At 52.8% G+C, this 20,194-nt stretch overlaps 1 protein-coding gene across 2 annotated transcripts in view; it reads left to right on the forward strand.

Moving 5' to 3' along the window:
* EPN2 (epsin 2) overlaps positions 1-20,194 on the forward strand; it is an 81,970-nt gene that overhangs the window by 56,589 nt on the left and 5,187 nt on the right. For both annotated transcript variants that reach the window (XM_044249344.1, XM_044249343.1), the window contains 5 exons: positions 1,468-1,580; positions 3,336-3,428; positions 4,503-4,677; positions 17,728-17,901; positions 18,497-18,583. In XM_044249344.1, the coding sequence (XP_044105279.1) occupies positions 1,468-1,580; positions 3,336-3,428; positions 4,503-4,677; positions 17,728-17,901; positions 18,497-18,583 (642 nt within the window). The remainder of the gene's footprint in view (positions 1-1,467; positions 1,581-3,335; positions 3,429-4,502; positions 4,678-17,727; positions 17,902-18,496; positions 18,584-20,194) is intronic.

A 20,194-nucleotide genomic window follows, 5' to 3' on the forward strand; every position in this document is an offset into this window, starting at 1 on the left:
TAACCAGAGCCTACCCAACTGGAAACCTCACCTTCCAGGAATCATTCCTGACCTTATTTACTTTCTCCCAAAGAGGCAGTCCTAAGCAGCAAATTTGGATTGGAGTTTTAGGTGGGAGCAGCATTTGGGTGGGTGAGTGGTAATGGTTGCGTTTGCTGGAAGGGACATAATGAGAGAAGGAAGAAAACTGATACACACTTAGAGCATTTTCAAGCAAGTACCCATCTGCCACGAAATTGAATTCTCCATCTGTCCGTCCATCCATCTCTGCATGCTTCCGTGCATCTGGCCAGTGGGTATTTGCCAGCAGCTCTGCCAAACTTTGAGGATGGATGTAATGGTGAGAAGACAGGTGTGGAGCCTCCTCAAGGAGCGTACCTTCTGGCATGATCTACCAAACGGCACGGTAGGGGAAGTGCTGTGGCGAGGAGGGGCTGCTGACTCAGCACCAGTGAGGAGGGTGGTCCAGGAGGATCAGGGCGGCGGGGCTGAGCTCTGAGAACAGAGGAGTTGGCTGGGTGAGCAGAGGGGATGGTGTATGTAGAGGCTCAGTGGGGAACCATCTGAGGCAGTGGGACCTGGCTTTGAGAATTTCAGAGAAGCCGTGGACCCTCTCCTGTGGTGAAGGCAGAGGTGGCACCGTGCTCCCAAAGTTTTGTGCCTGGTTTCTGGAGATACCTACACTCCTTGATGCACCAAAATCCCGATGGCCGTGTGAGCCCCGACGTTTTCCGTCTGGGGAGGCCCAGGCCGGTGTGATGAGTGTGAACGCGTAAAGATGCCTTTCCTGGAGGTGTCCTGTATCAGCCAGGAGTCCACATCTCATCCCTTCAGTAAAACTGTCTTTCCAGGAGCTGCTTGCAAGTGTTGATACTAGCTAACTTGTTGAGTTGATACTAGCTAACTATTGATAATAGCAAAAAAAAAGTGTTTTTCCCAAGTTGATGCAGTTTTACATAGAAAACAAAAACTTTCAGGGTTGCTGCAGAAACACTTGGGCTTCATTTTCCATGGTTTGTACCACCATGAGATCCAAAGTGAGATTCTTAAATGTTGTGGGAATCCTGAGTGAAGTTCTTGGTCCTGCCCTGTGCTTGTATGAATGGCACTCTTTGATCTGGATGTTCAAGAGCAATACTTCTGATCTTGTAAAAAAAAAAAAAAAAAAAAAAAAGATAGTTTCTGTCTTTGAAGGAGGGCAGCTCTGCAGTGAAGACGGAGGTTCTAATCCTCCCTTGCCCTGGAAGGCCTCTTGCCTTGATGGCCGCCGGCCACGTGGCTTACATCCCTGAGAATCCATGTGCCGGCGTTACTGGATTTTAACCTGGATGTACTCGCAGACCTTTCCTTTATGGCGCCCATGTTGTCGGGCTTTGTGGGTGTGAGGTGGGGACAGAGTGGTCTGACCAGGTGACCGTGAGTTCCAGCCTGTCCTGTGCATGTGGTGACTTTGCTTTTCCCCCACAGCCACTTCCCCGAGGGTGTCCTCTGAGCTGGAGCAGGCCCGGCCGCAGACCAGCGGAGAAGAGGAGCTACAGCTGCAGCTGGCACTTGCCATGAGCAGAGAAGTCGCTGAGCAGGTTGGTGCCAGGCAGGTGGGACTGCACGCTGGGGGGTCCCCAGGTGGGGCGTGGGTCACAGCAGGGACAGTGACAGAAGCAGGCCCCGGCGTCATTGTTTCCCCAGATGGGACTGGGCGTTGCCGTAGCGGTGCTCGTGCCACCCACTGCCACCACACCCCCATCCCCGGTCAGGGAGGGGGTCCTTTTTGTGGGCCAGTGGGTGAGCTGGTCACAGGGCTCCCCAGAAACACTGCTGTAGACACAGCCATGTATCGTGGTCCCTTCGTGCAAGGCATGTGGGCTCAGCCCCCAGGGAAGGCAGTTTGGAAGATAGGTCAGGAACATCTAAATGCTGAGAAACAAGGCTGGGAGGGAAAACTGCAGGTAGTGAGAACCCTTATTATGTTTCGACGACGGCTGTTTGTGCAGTTTCAATTTTTTTCTCAGTTCCTGTTTTTCTCTAATAATCACGCCTGCCTTTAGCATGGAGAAGGAGGGAAAGGCGTGTTGGAAATGACCTTTCAGAGCTGTCGTCCCTTTGGTCCCAGTGATCAGGTCTGTCCCTGCTGACCTTGGGTGAGGGAGGGTGGATGGAGTCAGGTAGCACGAGGCTCTCTGTCGCCTAGAAGTGATGCACAGACGCAGATATTAGGGAGAGTTGGATGGAAGTGGCTGATCTGTGTCGCTATAACTGGAACCTCCTGAACCTCAGGGGGGTAGACAGTTTCTGTTACAGCCTCCCTGTTCACAGTAGGGAAAGCCCAGCTGTTAGATCCATCCCTGTGGATGCCTGGCTCTGTCCCAGATGGTCCAGGAAGAAGGGGCAGGAGTGCAGGGATGGACAGACAGATAGAGCCCATTTTCGTCCATAACTCATCTCTGTGATTAATCATATTTGTAATAAGTAAAATGCAAGGAACTTATTTCTGTTCTGTGATGACATAAAAGCTAGGACAGCCCAGTCTTCTGCATGGGGTGACTTCGCCTTAAACAAATATTAATTAGATACAGGTGACCCTTAAAGAACATGAGTTTTGGGCTGTACAACTCCACTTAAGTGTGGATTCTTGTCAATAAGTATAGGGCTGTAAATTTATTACCTGTTTCTTAATTTATTAATAACATTTTTTCAGCTTAGTTTATTATAAGAACACAGCATAGTCACACATACACAGAATATGCATTCGGTGACTTACTTGGGTTCCAGTCAGCAGTTGGCTCTTAGTAGTTAGGTTTTTAAGGAGTCAACATTTATATGTGGATTTTCAGGGTGGGGGTTGTTTCCCCTAATGCCCATGTTGTTGGAGGGTCAACTGTATAATGAATCCTTTCTTTTTGAAATCCTAGAAATAAACATGCAGTGATAGGTGATTTGCATCCTCTTCCTGATTCCTTTCTGGGCTCTCAGGCTTTTGTATTCTACAAGGAGATGCATTGCTTCTTTAATTAGAATATAAAGCCATTTTCATTTTAAGATAAAAGCATTGTAGAATAAGTGTTCCCTTTCCCTGGACTTGGTGGTGCCTGTGCCCCTCCCCCCCATCTGCCCGCTGGGACCCCAAAACCAGGGAAGCCACATGGGGCGAGGGGTGGGTGGGCGAGGGGACGAGCCCTCTGGGCCACACTCGCAGACAGAATAACTGTATTACCGGTTGTTTTCTGATCTTTCTTTGCAATACTGCGTGGTCAGATTTTGTTACCCATGTTCGCTTTGGGTGTTGCTTTGTTCTGTTGCACTCAGTGATGTTGTTACAGTGCCATTGTCCTCTGCAGGAAGAACGCCTCAGGCGGGGTGATGACCTCAGATTACAGATGGCCCTAGAAGAAAGCCGAAGAGACACGGTTAAGGTTCCCAAAAAGAAGGAGGTAAGCGCCTCATGTGTGGGAAGTGTCAGTGTGGGAGCCAGTCCCACAGTGGTTGCCCAGCATCCAAGCCCAACCCACAGGGCAGGACGCCTTCTGTATACCCCTCCGTGTTGAGCACGAGTGAGGGGAGGACGTGACTGAAAACACCCCCGCCTGTGCCGTTCCTCCAGAGGCTCTCCCGAGACCAGCCGGAGAGAAGGTGGGCGCTGGCAAGGGGCCTCTGTGGACCAGGGCCTCAGTTTCCTCCCCTGTACACCAGCGAGTGGTAGCCTTATGGTCAGGTGACTGTTATAGGAGCCGAGTGTCTGGTGGTTTGGAACAGAGTCCTGGCACAGGGAAAGGCTCAGTAGTGCTGGGCTTCGCGGCTGTCATTAGCCTTACCCTGCGCCAGGCTGCCCGCATGGGGCCTGAGGCGACCAGGACATGATTCTGCTCCCACAAGCTCCTCTGGTCACAAGACAGGCTCTCCCCGACCCCCATCACTGTGCCTGGGTTCTGGTGGTCTCCCATATCAGGGTGCCACAGGGTCCCTGACAGCAGCTCTGGTGGCTGTGGGAGCTGGAGGGCAGGGCAGGCCCTGGGAGAGGGGGCCCGGATGATGGCTGGCTGCAGGGGACACCCAGGTGGGTGGGTGGGGACAGCATTTTGGAGGGATGCTGCAGCCTGGTGCAAAGCCTGTGTCATCCTGGAAAATCCTGGGGCTGTTTGCAAACGGGTGGGCTTTGAGCCCAAAGTAAAGGGCTCGATGTGGGTGGAGCCTGGGCTGGAGTGGGGAAGTGGGTGGAGCTTGGGCTGGGGTGGGGAAGTGGGTAGAGCCTGGGCAGGGGGGTGGAGCCTGGGCTGGGGTGAGGAAGTGGGTGGAGCCTGGGCTGGAGTGGGAAGTGGGTCCATGGTGTGGTGGGCCAGGTGGGGCAGGAGAGGGGAGGACATGGGGGCCTGGTCAGTTTCCTCTTGGCCCCGCCCAGAGGGCTTCTAGTCGCAAGAGGGATGGTATTTACGGCTAATGGCTAACTCATAGATATTTGCTGTTAACTGTAGCAAAGTAAAACCTGTCCCCTCTCTTTGTCTCAAAAGCATGGCTCCCACCCACAGCAGACTACTCTGTTGGATTTAATGGACGCCCTCCCCAGCTCAGGCCCTGCTGCCCAGAAAGCAGAGCCTTGGGGCCGGTCAGCCTCAGCTAACCAGACAAACCCTTGGGGCGGGCCGGCGGCCCCAGCCAGCACTTCAGACCCCTGGCCACCGTTCGGTAAATACCCTCCTCATTTGTGTCCCCTGCCTGCCTGCTAGAGGTGTGAAGGGCCTTGGGGCCGAGCTTCCTGCTCTCTCACCCGGTAGAGGTGGGAGTGGGGTAGGTCTTTGGTGATGGGTGCCCAGGCTTCTCCAGTCCCCCTCTCAGGTGATACCGGACTGTAACACCCAGTCCCGTCCTCCTGATGACTGTGGTACAGTGCTCTCCTGTTTTGAATGGTTTTCTGCTTCGGTAGAGGGAAAGCTGACTTCCTCTCTGCTTCCCACACACATCAGAAATGCTTTGGCCCTCTTCTGGGACATTTGTCCAGTCTCTTGGCCTCAGAATTGCACCCAGCACCCCAGGTAAAGAAGCTGTAAGACACAGCATGAAACATCTCAATCAGGTTACTGGAATTAGTGGAAATTAGGATGTGAGTACTGTGATCACTAATGAAAAGATACATTTACTGTCATTCTGCTTGCTTGTTACTTAAAGTAACAGTAAGTCCGTTTACTAGGATAAATGGATTGTTTTAAAGTTCCGTTTAATGCCACATGTAAGAGAATCTGTGGGAGAATATTTGCATCATGAGTGTGACACAATCAGTATAATCTGGGTAGAAATCTTGGGCATGGTGTTTCGTGATCGCTGGACGCAGGGTTTGGCCTGTGGGCTTGGCCTGTGGGCTTGGTGGTGGCTTCCAACCCAGTCTGCTGCTCTGGGAGATTCCCTCTGGGTGCTCCAAGCCCTGCCAGCCTCAGCTGATCTGTTTAGGAACTTGCATTTGTATATTTTGTGGCAACTTGCCTGTGTCTCTTTGGGGTCTCTGTTTTCCCAAACTGGAACCATCTTCCGTATTCAGCTCGGTTCCCTGGATGTTTGCCGAAGTGTGCCAAATGCCAGGCTCTATCATGCTATCCAGGGACCCACACACAAACAGGTAATGGTCTTGCCTTCAAGGTCTTGGGTGGGTGTGGACAAGGTGGATATACCAGCATCCTGGGATGGGACTTAGTTCAGGAGGATGGCGGGCATGTGGCAAGGATGTCCCCAGCGGAGGGCTGGCCTTGTGAGAGCCGAAGAGCGTGCAGTGGTTTGGTGGGTGTGAGACATGCCATGGGGAGCAGGGGTGTGGGGTCAGGGCTCTGCCTGCTCAGGGCTTGGCAGTCATGTCCAGAAGGCTCTGTCAGCCCCAGATGTCCTTTGGCAATGCGGTTGGCCTCGGGGACCTGGGCAGATCCCCAGACTCCATTTGGCAGGAGCCCTCTGGGCCTGGAGTCAGACTGCAGGCCAAATGGCCTACAGGTCTCACTCAGTGAAAGCCAGAGTCGCATGGCGGCAGGGAGCTTGGTGGTTCATGTGGTCGGTGGCCTGTGTGCTATGTCCCTGGGGAGCTTGTGGGCTAAAGTCTTGCTTAGCCTACATGGGGATAGCAAAGGCAGCTCTGGAAATGCCCACCTGGGCCCCTTCCAGACAGTGGCTCTTGACTTTTATACTAAATCTGAAAATAGTTCCTCTGTAAGGTGCTGGCCTCCTTGAGTTATGGGTAGGATGTTCCTCAGGAAAGATTCTTGATCCCTTTCACAGTTGTGTAATGGGTCATTACGCAGACTGCACGTTTTTCTAGCGGCCAGGAGAGAAAGCAGTCCGGGTGGAAGCCAGAGGGGAAGAGGATTGAATTGTGCTGAGTCAGTGGCTGATGGGAGGTGGTTGGCATGGGGCCTGGGGGTGCGGTGGGGGACAGACTTCCATTGTCTACCTTTTTTATACTGTTCCACTTAACTTACTAAGGGTGTGTGTTACCTGGTCAAGAGAGACCAGATTTACAAGTTTTCCGTGAACGAGGTGGTTCTTCCCTTCCTTTGGCTGGTGGACGGTACTGTGTGCCTCGGAGCTGGGTGTCTTGATTGAGCCAGAGACTGACCTCACGGGGTGCTGGGGAGTCTTCTGATGGGCAGAGTGGGGCCACCTCTTGCTGTTGGGGTTCTCACACCACTGCACATAGCTGGCGCCCAGTGGCAGCTATCCCTCACCTAGGGGTGCTGTGTCTGTGGGTGGACAGTGCGGTAGTTCGTAGCCATTCATGGTACCATAGCCATTCATGGTACCGGGCAGCCCTCACTGCTGATCCCGGGATGTTTCCGTCACTCCGTCCCCACTGAGCAGTCACTCCTTGTTGTTTCTCTGTCAGTCCTGTGGTAGCTGCTGGTTTCTGTCTCTGGAACTGTTCTGGATATTTCAGATACGTAATGAAGTCGAACCAGATATGGCCTTTGTTTCTTTCACTTAGCATAACGTTTTCAGAGTTCATCTGTGTAGTAGCGTGTGTCCCTCTGTTGTTCCCTTTTTTGGCTGAATGATACTCCATTTTATAGACAGACCACATTGTGTTTAACCGTTTAACAGCTGATGGACTTCAGGGTTGTTTCCACTTTTTGGCTACTGTGAATCCAATTCTTTAAAGAGAAGATTGAAACCTAAATTTTCGAAATCTATTTTTAAATGGTCACAATGAATTTTAAAAATTGAGAATATGGTTGGGGAATATATCTATGGGGGTGGGGGTCAGCGTGGTTTAGGCACAGCTAGTTTGGCATCTGTTGTCTCCTGCCCAGCCCAGGGCCCTCTCCTTGGTTCTGACACACTTTGCATTGTAACCAAGGACCTGGGGAGGAAACGGGACACCAAAGCCCAGAGAGGCCGTTCATTCCTCTGGGGCCACAGGGCAAGTCAGGGGCAGGTTCGGTGCTTATCATGCCATCTTGGACCACAGCAGAAACCTTTTGTGGCCAAGCAGGTCCTGGAAAAGTCACCTCCGATTCTCGGATTGAGAGGGAACCAGTGCTGACATATTAGCTTCTTTGCTTCCTGTATTTTCTGGGCCCTTGCTTGTATGTAGTTCAGGTCATACTGTATCTACAGTTTTACAAGTAGGTAGGAGTATTTCTGTTTGCACTGTGTGATGAGCGTTAGAGGCTCCAGTGGGACAGTGCTGGGCTGGGACACTGTCACGCAGCAGCTCAGGGCTGTCCCCAGAGATGTCCTGCACTCTGCTTTCTCAGCTCTGTGGGAGGGTGGGAACCGCGCCTTCTCCTCCATCCTTCACAGCAAGACATGCTGTCAGACTTACCGACAAGTCGCTAGTGAAACCTGCTTGGGTGTGTTTCCTGGGCCACCCCATTGCCCGGAAACACATTCACAAATTGGAAAGATCGAGAGTCTCCGCCCGAGCCCTGATAGTTGTGCCCTCTGGATGAAAGGAACACTGTTTGGAAAGCCGCTCTTTGTAGCCAGCCCTGCTGTTTCCAGTTCTTTCCAAGTGGCACTGGGAGCCGCTCTGTCAACCAGGCCTTGGGAGGAAGTGCTGAGGGATGAGAGGAGGCGGTTGGCGCCCGCCGGGTCGGCTGGGCGCTTCCTCTGCTCCAGATGCACAAGCAGCCACCTGGGGAGACAGGGGTCCCAAGCCTGGTGATTCAGAAGGCCTTGGCCGCCACGGGCCCGCTCACTGCCCAGGCCCGGACAGAGGCCGGCTTCCGCCCCAGGGGCAGCAGGTGGTGCTGCTGGTTTCTTGGTGACCCCCACCCCTCAGTTCTGTGACTCCACCATGTGATGGCCCCCCTGTGCACATGAATATTTATATGTGAGACTTTGAAGGAGCTGGGCCGGCGGGTGAGGGGCCCGGGACACGTGCTCATTATGAATGGGCCCACAGAGGACGAGGCCGGAAGCTGCTTGATCTCTCTGCCCTGGGTTCCATCCTCCTTTGCTCTCATTCACTCATGCTTTCAACAAGCATTTATTTATTGGGTGTGTGGCGTGGCCCGGGCCCTTTCAAGGATGTGAAGGACAGAGCACAGAAGAGCCTTGCAGCAAAGCTACTGTCCATTCATGAAGGAGGAAGGCGGGGGCCCGGGTCCCGCAGCCTCACTGTCAGCAGGCGTTCACTGCGGGGGCTGCCGTGTCAGCCCCCGCTGCCGCCTGCTTTCCCACAGCCCTGCTTAGCTGGGCAGTCAGCCCCCATGGGAGAGCCCACATAGCCCACGTTCCCTGTCTCTCCCAGGTTTGAGGGGAGCGAGGTGCCACGGTGTGGTCTCCCCTGACTTGTGGCTGCCGTGGAGCAGACAGCATGGTGGCCCGAACGCACGTAGGTCCCCGCCACCACCCGTGGAAGCCTGCCAAAGCTCCCCAAGCCAGCACTGCTTATCCAGGGCCGTCTGGATGACTGGCCAGGGTTTGAACCAAGGGCATCTTTCCTTCCGCGTTCAGAGCTCCCTGAGCGTGGCGGCGCCAGCGGGCTGGGGCTGCTTTCTGGGCCTTTGCAGGATTCACGGCTCTCGGCCGCCCTGTGGGTTTTGTTGTTTGAGCAAGTTCTCACAGGGAAGCAGGGCCTGTGGGAAGTCACCATAAGGGTCAAAGAGGCTCCCGAACAATGTTTGGGTGGCATTGCACAGCAGTGGGGGGCTCTGGGTGGAAGCCTTGTCTGCAAGCCACCATCTCTGGGGACGGCCCCAGCCGCCGGGTGGCAGTGCCCAGCTCAGCGCGGTGCCTGCTCTGGGAGGAGGCATGAAGGTACACACAGCATCGGCGGCCTCGCAGGTCGCAGCATTCGGGTGGGTAGAATACTTCCAGAAAGATGGCAGGACTTCGGTTCGACTCTTACCCATCTGTGTTTGTGAGCTTGGGGAATAGCTAGCATGTTTGGAGCCCCGTTGTCTGAGAGGGTCTGGATGCAGGCCAGAGCTGCCCTTGTACATGGCATGGCCCGTGTGCGGAGGCCAAGAGGGTAGCAGCCGAGGGCCTGGGCTGCCTGGGTTCCCGTGAGCCCTGGGTGCTTACTTGTTACCTTGGTAAATTCCTGTGTGCTGTTGAACGTGTGCTTCTGGCGTCGTGCTCGGGAAGACACGGTCCCCTGGTCCATAGGACTGCCTCACCCATCCCGCAGTGACCGGCCCCTGGGACCCTCTGTGCTGACTGCAGTGGATACATTCTTGTGTCTCTCACAGAGGCTGGACTTGAGCCTGGGCCTGGGGAATGCCGGCCAGCTGTTGCTCAGGTAGAGCAGGGTGACTCCGAGGACCTCCCATCTGGGGGGGGCAGGGCTGGGCCCCCCTAGCCTATGTATCCAGCTGGCCCTCCGATGGTGGCCCCCACTTCAAGAAGCCTTGGCCCAGCACCTGAGTGTGCAGGAACTCAGCGGCTCTCCCTCGCCCTGGCTGCCCATTCTTGTCACCTGGGAGCTTCTAAGACTCCAGACACCAAGGCCCTGCCAGAGTCTGTGTGTATGAAGGGAGGAGATGGTGTGTTGTCCTGACATCCCTGCAGAGGTTCCTGAGGATGACCACAGCTCAAAACTGCTTCTCCGGGGCTTCTGAATGGCCTGGTGAGGGACGCGCTGTCCAGTCCAAGGTGTGGGAGTGCTCTATGCACCATCAGAGGCCGGACGGCTCCCGCCTGTGGGTGTGTCTCACGCCTGATGCAGGTGGTTACCTGGAATCGTCCAGAAGACGCGATCACTGAACTCCAGTGTTCAAGGACGCCTTGCTGGAGGCGGTTTGAGCATAGGAAGTGCAAAGTCCCTCCAGCCCCGGGGTTCTGTGGTTCCCCCGACCCTTCAGGGCTTCCCTTCAGCCCCCGCTTAGCGGCTGAGAGTCTTGGGTGTGTGAGGCTCTGTTCTGAGCACAGGGAGCGGGAGCAGAGTGGGCCAAGCGGACCCGGCCCAATTCTGTGAACTACTCCCTGGCTGGGGAGACAGAGTCCCACACGAGCAAGAGCAGGGGGTGCGGGCCATATGAGGGGCTCAGGGCTGCTGGGTGGCTGTGGCCTGAGGTCGTGTGAAGGCTGTAGGGTGGCGATCGTGCCTTTTCACAAACACACACACACACACACGCACGCGCGCACCCAATCCCTCCACATCTGCAATGGCTTGGGGAGGCAGTCCATTTAGGAAACTGCCCTGCAGACAGCTTCAGGAGAGATGGAGAACTTAATGTACTGGCTCAGAGATCATCACCAGGACCCTACCCGCTGGCCCGGGGACCTCTCCCCTCTAGCCTCAGAAGCCCCAGGTCCTGCTGCCTTAGGGCCTCCCTTGTGTTCCCAGCCCACAGTCCAGGGATGGGAAGGATTTCTCAGTAGCCCCTCTACCATCCGGGGTTTGGGAGTGGGGCGTTGGGAGCGGCAGACTTGGCAGGATGACGTTAGCTGGTGGAAACCCTCCCTTTTTGCCAGAGCAAGGTCATTTCCACTCAGACCTGGGACTTGGGAGTAAGCGAGGGGGTAATTCTCCCAAGGAAAATCAGGGTGTCTTTCAGGAGAAATGGGGAATGGTGCTGGAAAGTGACCCGGGAGTCCCCTGATGAGGGCGAGGAGGGAAGGACAGTCGCTCTCCCACAGTGCCTGGTGGTCAGGGCTGCACGGGAATGCCTGTGAGACTCCAAGCCGTGTCCTTCTGGTGCTGGTGAGCTGGCTGGGGAGGAGGTTGTGGAATGGGTAGCCTGTGTCTCCTGACACAAGTGCGTTCAGTTGTCGCGGTTGCTAGTGAGCAAGGGGAGGCTGCAGAAGCTGTTTTAACACCCCCGCTCTCACAGGAAGCTCGAAGCAGCCTGGCCCAGGTCTTTCTGTGGACCTAATCCCAGGGCTTTTGCACTGCATCCCAGACAGCTCTGAGCACACAGCCCATCTCCTCGCACTCCTGCTCTCTCCTGGACATAGTTTCTACTGTGTTTTTTGCTCTAGTTGATCTGCAGAGCCCAGTCCCTGCGAGGCACCATGTGGGGACAGAGCAACAGCCTGCCCCACCGTGTGATTCCAGCTGGGACCAGTGTCCTGCTAGGCCCTGTGTCATGCCCAGCAGAGGTGGGCCTGGGGAGAGCAGTTGCTGTCACTGTGGCTCTGTGTGCGGTTCTGAGAAGACCAAGAGGGAAAGGTCACAGCAGCTTCTTGAGGGAGGCAGCTGTTTCTGGAATGAACATTGCAAGTCAGAATCTGCCTTGGCCCGTGTCCAGCTCCCAGCGTTACTGCGGTTGCAGTGACAAGTCTGGGAAGTAGCAAAGGCAGACTGTCCTCCCCTTCCCTGTACCCCTCCCACTTGCTGTCAGTCAGAAGTCAAGGTGGCAGCTGATACAGGCTGGACAGGCCCGCTCTAAAGGCACTCAGCATCTCAGGGGCCAGAAGAGAAAGCCAGCACAGCAGAACGCCTAGCAGAGGCTTCACATTTCTGAAAGTCAAGGACCGTCCTCCCCACATGTCCATCCCCTTACAAAGCTGCTAAGGGTGCTAAGAGGGGCATGCCTGGGAATGGGGCTCTGGGCTATGGGTCCTCCTGCAGCCCTGGGGAGCATCCCTGGTCTTCTATGAGACTGGCAGTCACTGCCCTTCCTACCTGCCCTCTCTGAGCCTTGGAGCTCAGCCACATTGTCCCAGGTGCTACCCTCCCACCTGCAGGGGAGGGGCCCACCTGTGCCCCGAGGAGGGGGTCACAGCCCAGGGAGACTGTGAGGCACACGAGTGCTCTGAAAGAAGGCTGAATGATTCCAGGAGTTAGTGAAGGCAAGAAGAGGGAGAAAGACGGGACCTAGAGGCCTAGAGGCCGCAGGCAGTGGACGTGCCCTTTGGTACATCTGGGGAGCGGTTGGGAGGTCAGTGTGGCTGGGGAAGCAGAGGCAGAATGAGGACATCTAACACACATTCTCTTTGGAGTTCCAGAAGAGTTTAGGTTTGAAAAAAGAGTGATTGAGGGTTTTTAGGTTTCCAGCAAGGCGCTACTGCTCAGATCCAGGAAGCCTAGTGATTTGTAAGCAGGATATAATAAAAGAAGTCCCCACATGCTAAACCCACAGAGGGTGGATGGTCCATGGAAAAGGGGCGGCAAGCCCCTGAAGCCCATGGGTTGAGATCTTCAGGGGACTGGAAGAAAAACCGTCGCCTTGGATTCCCTTCCTAGTAAAATCCTCTTTCTTTCAAGAACGATGGTAAAATGCATTTTAAATCTTGAAACACCAACAAAACAACCGTGACCCTCCAGAATTGTATATTCGATGAAGGTATTCCCTAAGAAGGAAGGTGAAGCGCGACATTTCCAGGTAACAGAAATGTTCCCAGCTCCTTATTGAGTCTTGGGCGTTCTGGTTATCCTGGCTTCAGCCAGGAGGTGGCCAGGAACCCACACAGGGTCGCCTCAGTAAGCAAGAGATGCTTGTAGTGCCTGGTCACTTAAGAAATGACAGGGGTTTTGGGAATTCTGTGCCAGGAGTGGGGGTGTGCAGACTGATATGTATATTTCATAGTATTTCACCACAAGTAGTGAAAATGTAACAATTTGGGCAGCATGGTTCATGAGTTCGTGGATTTGTTTCCAGTGAGGGGAGCACACACGTTTCGAATACTGGCAAAAACTTGATTGTATGCTGGGCGTAAAGGCTAGGAGCCTCAAACCATTTCTGGAAATTGGGAGCACCCAGAGCACATTTTCTGAGCGTAATACCCTCGACAACAAAAAGAAAACTAGAAAAACTCCATACACTTGACACTTGAAAAACACTCCTGAAATCTTGAGTCAAAGAAAAAATGATAATGCGAACCAAAAATATTAAGGTAAATACACTTATTTCAGAATTCGTGGGGCGCCTGAAATGACAGTGTGAGGGGAAGTGACAGCTTTTCAGCGCTTACATTCGTAGCATTCTAAAATGCCTGCCACCCAAATAAAGTGGAAGAAATAAAACATGGTTAGGAACAGAAATCCATGCATTAGAACAGACACACGATCATATCCACAAAGACAGATATTGGTAATCTGAAAGTGTAATAAAACAGACAAATTCCCTGGCAAGATTAATTAAAAAAAAATAAAGAGGGGGCGCCTGGGTGGCTCAGTTGGTTAAGCGTCCGACTTTTGATCTCAGCTCAAGTCTTTATCTCTGGGTTTGAGTTAAAGCCCCACACTGGGCGTGGAGCCTTCTTAAAATAGTAAGAGGAAAGGCACAGACACTATGAGGAGTGAACCACGGGAACATAACTGCCAAGAATTCCCGTGGAGTGAGAGGCTATTTGATCAACTCTGTTCTTACAAAACCTGAAAACTTAAAGAGGATAAATTTAGAAGGAAAACTTAGCAGAGCTGGCCAAAGAACAATAGAAAAATCCCAAGGTAGGGATCGTGCTATAATCATTAAAGGCATTGAGTCAGGGCTCAAAAATCCTCCCCACCCAGCGATCCACCCAGAGGGCTTTACCTGGCAAATTCTAACACATTCAAGAAACAATTCCACCTTTATACAGACTCCTTCAGAGGGTAGTAAAGTGGGGAGTATCCCTCCTGGTTTTATGAGATGAGCATCACCTTACCACCAAAACCAGACAGGACATACCATGTGAGAACAGACCTCCCAGGCCACCCCTAGCTACGAGTACAGACGCAAAAAGCAAAGACACAATTGCAAATCCAAACTGAAAAATATACAGACCATACAGTACATGATGAGAAGCTTTGTTCACAAGGAACAGGTCCTTAGAAGACGTATTCATGTACCACATCACAGACCAAAAGAGAAAAATTGTGCTGTAATCTTAATAGGACCAGAAACCAGTTGGCAGAATTCATCAGCCGTACATGGCAAAAGTCCTAGCAAACTTGGAGTGATGAGGATTTTCCATGACCTGATAAAGGGCTTCCAGAAGGAAGAAATCCTACAAGTGGTAAATGCAACTGTTTTAATTTAAATTGTTGAAAATGGATCCTGAAGAGTGAGACAGAGACACTGACTTTGCACACTCATACTTTACTTTGGGACTGATGGCCCCAGCCAGCACAGTGAAGCAGGAAAAGAAAAGAAAAAGTATAAGGCCTGGGGAAAATTAGACCATCATCATTTGCCAGTGATATCATCATGTACATAGGCTATCCAAAAACTCACATAACTCTGTTAGAATCAAGAGGTATAAGAATCCTTAGAATAAATGATTTGCATTAATTTTAATTATTAGGTGAGCGTTTAGTAAGATTGCAGGCTGCAAGAATCAGTGTATAAAGTTAATTTTTTTCTGTATGCAATAAACGAATAAAAATGAAAATTTAAAAATATACCAGTCCTGGGGTGCCTGTGGCTCAGTCAGTTGTTAACCATCTGCCTTTGGCTCAGGTTATGATCCCAGGCTCCTGAGATCAAACACTGCATCAGGCTCCCTGATCAGCTGGGAGCCTGCTTCTCCCTCTTCTGCTCCCCCTTCTTTTCTGCTTGCTCTCTGAGATAAAATCTTAAATGTGTGTGTGTGTGTGTGTGTGTATACTTAAGTCCTTAGAAATAGGTATTACAGAAGTTATAAAAATGATTCCTTTATAGAAATAAAAGATTAAAATAAGATTTTCACTGACATCTTTCACTTCAGATCATTCATTTAAAGAAGGACTTAAGTGAAAGGAGAGATGTCCTGTGACTTTGGTTTTTTCAGAAGACTTGCTGTTAGAGTGACAAGAACTTACTTCAAACTGATCTGAGATTCAGTGCAATTCTGACCAAAATACCAGCAAGGTTTTTGGTTTTTTAATTTAAAAATTTTTAAAGTTTAATTTATTTATTTGACAGAAAGAGAGAGCAGCAGCAGGCAGAAAGAAAGAGAAGCAGGCTCTGTGCTCACCAAGGAGCCCAACGTGGGGCTCGATCCCAGGACCCTGGGATCATGACCTGAGTGGAAGGCAGGTGCTTAACCAACTGAGCCACCTAGGCTCCTGCCCCCCCCACCCCAAGGTTTTTCTTTCCTTATTTTCTTTCTCTTTTTTTTTTTTTTAACTTGACGTGATTTTAAAATGATTATGGAAGAGCAAATGGCTGGAAATAGCCATGTATGCCCGAGGAACAAGATCGAGGTATCAGGTACCAGATAGCCATTTTTATTATGATAAGAATATCCATGAGGATAATCCAGAAAGCACAGGGGTGAAAACAGAGGGGTCAGTGGATCCGAAGGGAGAGCCCAGGAATGAATCTGTGAAGCCAGGACTTGTGGTGGAGGCGGCAGTGTGTGCAGGTCAGTGGGAAGAAAGTGGTAAGACGACTCAGGGTAGGAAAGCATGAGATCAAATCTGTATTTTGTGCCATATGCAAAAATAAGTTGCTAATGGGGCAAACGCATGAATGTGCAAGGCAAACTGTAGCTCTTTTTGATGTTGCTATAGAGGAAGATGGTTGAGGTGTAGGGAAACCTTTCCTAAAGGTCAGGAAAAGCACAAATTACAAAGGAAAATACTGATAGGTTACACCCTGCTCAATTTCAGATAATGTCTACTCATCAAAAGCTACTTTAATTTAAAAAAAATTTTTTTTTAATTTTTAAAAGATTTTATTTATCCATTCGTCCGAGAGAGAGAGCGCAGGAGGGAGAGCTCAAGCAGAGGAAGAGGCAGAGGGGGAAGCAGACTTCCTGCCGAGCAAGGAGCCCAATGTGGGACTGGAGCCCAACGTGGGGCTCAATCCCAGGACCCTGAGATCATGACCTGAGCTGAAGGCAGGCGCTTAACCAACTGAGCCACCCAGGTGCCCCCAAAATCTACTTTAAGGAGAGAAAAGAAAAGCCACAAATTGGGAGGTATTTTCCTTGCTTTTGTAACCCAAGTAAAACCCTATTCTCACCTATTGATGAGAACTCTCAAATCAAGAAGAGAAAGATAAACACCCAAAGGAAGGCAGAGAAAGATTGGGATAGGTGCGAATCACAGAAGACCCACAAACAAAAATGACAAGAGGCATGGTCTCATTAAGGAACAATGAAATGCAAATCAAAACAGCCAGGTGATCTTGCCAGATTGTAACATGTCAGAAAGTGAGCAGGAAGCTTTACTGAGGTTAGGGGCCAGTTGCTGGAGTGCCAGGACTTGTGTGCACACAGCGTAAGGCACGACCGCGCGGAGGGGACGGAGCCTCACTGGTAGGAGTGCACAGGACAGGAGAAGAAAGAACAGCACCACCAAAGCAAAACCAAGCCAGTACCTTCAGCAGACTGACCAGCTGTGGTTCCTCTCCGCCCGACCCCCGCTAGACTGGAAGGTTCTAGAGCAGGAAAAGGGAACAGGTTTCAGCTGCATGTCAACACAGCTGAAATCTCCCATATCAAGTGCGTTGTGAGCAAAGCCGGTCACACAGAATGTGTGCAGTGTTTCCGTTTGTGTAAAGTTGAGAAAAGTGGCACAGCTGATCAGTAGTGTCTCAAGGTGCCTCTGCAGGGTAGAACCAGAGGAAAGATCAAGGCGGGGGCTAACACAAAGGAAAGATTGGGCTGACAGGTGTCATGAAGCAGGGAGGCCCTTCTGCCCCTTGAAAGGCAGTGGTGACCTTTAAACACTGGCTGTGACCTTCCTCAAAGAAAGGCGAGGCATGCTTGGGGCGTGTACGCACTTAGCCTGAGTAAGGCCCGCATCTACATGTGACAGATGAAAGGTATGCACAGCTGGATGGACACTGCCCGTTAGGTGTGCTCACGTGTCCCTGTTATACTCTCTTAAAAAAGGCCAGTCATGACCCCATAAACTGGTTGGTCACTCACTGGCTGAAAACACCGGCTATGCATATAGGCGTTTGTTTACTGTTCCCTCACACGGTCCTCATCTGTTTTATTTGCCCTCTATCAAAAGCAGAAACCACTCAAAGCAGGGGGGTACTGGGCGCATCCGGCGCCCACGGCTGCCGCGGCGGATGCCTGGGCAGGGCTCCCTCTATGGAGGAGGAGGCTGGCGGACTCTGGGGAGGCGGGTTTGAACGTGGCTTGGAGCTCTGTGCAAGACCACGTGTGGCAGCCACTTGGGAAAGTTCTCAGCTGTGTGCTGTCTGGTACCTTCCCAATAGTCTGGGCCCAGCATACCCCACCCCCAGGGTGGGAACCCCCATGGCTGTCAGTCCCGGCCTTTGGCTCAGTCTAGCTTCGTAGGCCTGGGACAGCAGCCTTAGGGTAGCTGCCTGTCCTGACGTGGGGCAGACCCGGATGTAGCTCACGTGGCCCAGTATCCTTTCCTTTCTCACCCCAGCTGCCCAGAACTTTCTGAGGACGTAGCTGAGCCTACTCTGCCTTCCACAGGTGCCAAGCCAGCTGCCTCTGTTGACCCGTGGGGTGTGCCCACTGGTGCCAGCACACACTCCGGCCCGAAGGGCTCGGACCCCTGGGCGGGCCCGCAGCAGCCTGCCCCCAGGGCCGGGAAGACAGCAGACGCCTGGGCTGCAGCCTCGGCCACTAAACCCGTCTCTTCCTCTGGTGAGACCTCGCTCTGCACGGGCTCTGAGAGCCCCTTTGGACACACTGCTGTCCCCTGTCCTGGCTCCTCGGCATGGGACCTATGGTGGCCTGCTCTTGCTACCTTTGTCTCTGCGGCTTTTGTCCCCAGCCTCCCCCCCAACCACCACACGTGCCATAAGCCCACTGCAAAGAGTGAGCCCACAGGCCCTCGGGGCACCTGAACCGCCATCCAGAGGGACTTCTCTAGGGCACCTGGGCAGGCTGCATTCTAGGCACTCCTTCCAGTAGCTTCCTACGGGGGCCATCCACGTCGCCAAACCCGGCTCAGAAGTCTCTCCCCCCGCATGAGCCCCTCCTTCAGTTTGGGGTGGGGCTGGTGGGAGCAGTGGCAGGCAGACGCCCCCACGCTGGGTTGTGGGAGGCCAGGATCCTTGGCTCAGCCCCTGCCCAAACCAGCTGGTGACCCCGAGCTGCCCTCTGGTTCTCAGTTCTTCCCCAGGAGCAGGGTTAGCGATCCCTCCCCCACCTGCCGCCAGCAGCCCTAGGTTATAGACGGGGAAGCAGAATCATGGGGAACTACACCTGCAGTCACCAGCCTCTTGTGTTCCCCCAGGGGCCTTTGATCTCTTCAGTAATCTGAATGGTACCATTAAAGATGACTTTTCTGAATTTGACAACCTCCGGACTTCAAAAAAAACAGGTATGTGTAGGTGGTGGTTGTTTCTATAACGTTCTGTGCATTTGACCAGTCCAGTTATGGCAGAAATAATGAGCTTTCAGAACCTCTCAACTTCGCGCATTTTCTTTCTGTCTTGATCTTGGGAGCTGTGAGTGGCTGGTTGCAGGAATTCACACATCAGCGGTGAAGAGTCATGCAGTTGAGATTTTTTTTTCACACTCTCCTGGTGTTGGGCCTATGCTTCTGGTCTCATTCACCTCTGGGTCTCGGCCCCACCCCTGGGCCCCTCAAGGTTGCCTGCACAGGTGCCCACCCCCACCCCCCGCCGCCTCTCCAGCCCAGCCTGGGCCCCCACCGCCCCATCTCAACTGCTGCCACCATATGCCTTAGTCTTCCCACCTTCCCTCTCCACATGGTGCCCCTTTTCCATACAGCGCCTGCTCTGGGCCTGGACAGGGTATCTCTGCCTCTACTTGATCATCCTAGGTTGTGGCTTCCACCCAGTCCCTGTCAGAGCCCCAGCCCAGTGCCTCTGGGCTGCAGGGTATCAGGGTGGGGGACAGAGAGTCCAGACTGGGGGAGGAGGCCAGGGACAGAGCCAGGCTGCCTCTGTCCACCTCCAGGCCACCTCTCCCAGCCACATGGAGCAGCTTCTCTGCTTCTCCTTGTGCCCCTGCCACGATCTCCATCTGCCCCTCCACCCCCTCACCTCCCTCTCACCTCCCCCCCACTGCTTCCCCCAGAGGCAGCCATAGGCCCAGCTGGCCTCCCATCTGAGGTCCGTGCAGCCTGACCGATGCTTGGCCCCCTCTCAGCTCAGGGGACCAGAAGCAACTTAGAACGTGCTGCTTCTTGGGGTCTTTCTTTTGCTGCATTAAACAAAATTCTGGAGCGCCTGGGTGGCTCAGTGGGTTAAGCCTCTGCCTTCAGCTCAGGTCATCATCTCCGGGCCCTGGGATCGAGTCCTGCATCAGGCTCTCTCTTGACCGGGAGGCTGCTTTCCCCTCTCTCTCTCTGCCTGCCTCTCTGCCTGTTTGTGATCTGTGTCTGTCAAATAAATGAGTAAAATATTTAAAAAACAAACCAAAAACCCCCCAAATTCCATGCATCTCTTCTGCAGGCCGAAGTGTAGCCTCGTGGTCCTTGCCGACCCAGGTGCGCTGCAACGAGAAGGCAGTGTGGCCCTATAACGTGCACAGTTGTTCTGTGCACTTGCAAACACTCACCCCCAATTCTGGAGCTGTTTCCACTGTAGAAAATTTGGAAAAGTGTATGGAAGAAGACGGAACTCCTCTGTAAACCTCCCTCCCCCCGCTGCTGTGTTGCCTTCCAGCGCTTTTTCTGAGCTCTGCTGACACGGTCTTTGCTTTTCTTCTCTATCAAGAAATTCATGATCATTGTAGAAAATTGATAGTGGAAACACACGACATACGTCTTCTGTGTGCGCCTGGCCCGCAGCCCCCAATACCATCCCAATATTTCTAGAGGACCGGGCCGTACGCACTTTTGCCAACTGCTGCTCTTCCCGTGATGTGATCCGGCCCTCTTTCCCCGTCACTAGGCCTCCTGTCCCTGCGCTCTGGGTTTGCGTACACGAACAAGGGTTCTTTTTTTTTTTTTTAAAGATTTTAC

The sequence above is a fragment of the Neovison vison genome, chromosome 5 (assembly GCF_020171115.1).
Source record: "Neovison vison isolate M4711 chromosome 5, ASM_NN_V1, whole genome shotgun sequence".
NCBI classification, from domain to species: Eukaryota; Metazoa; Chordata; class Mammalia; order Carnivora; family Mustelidae; genus Neogale; species Neogale vison.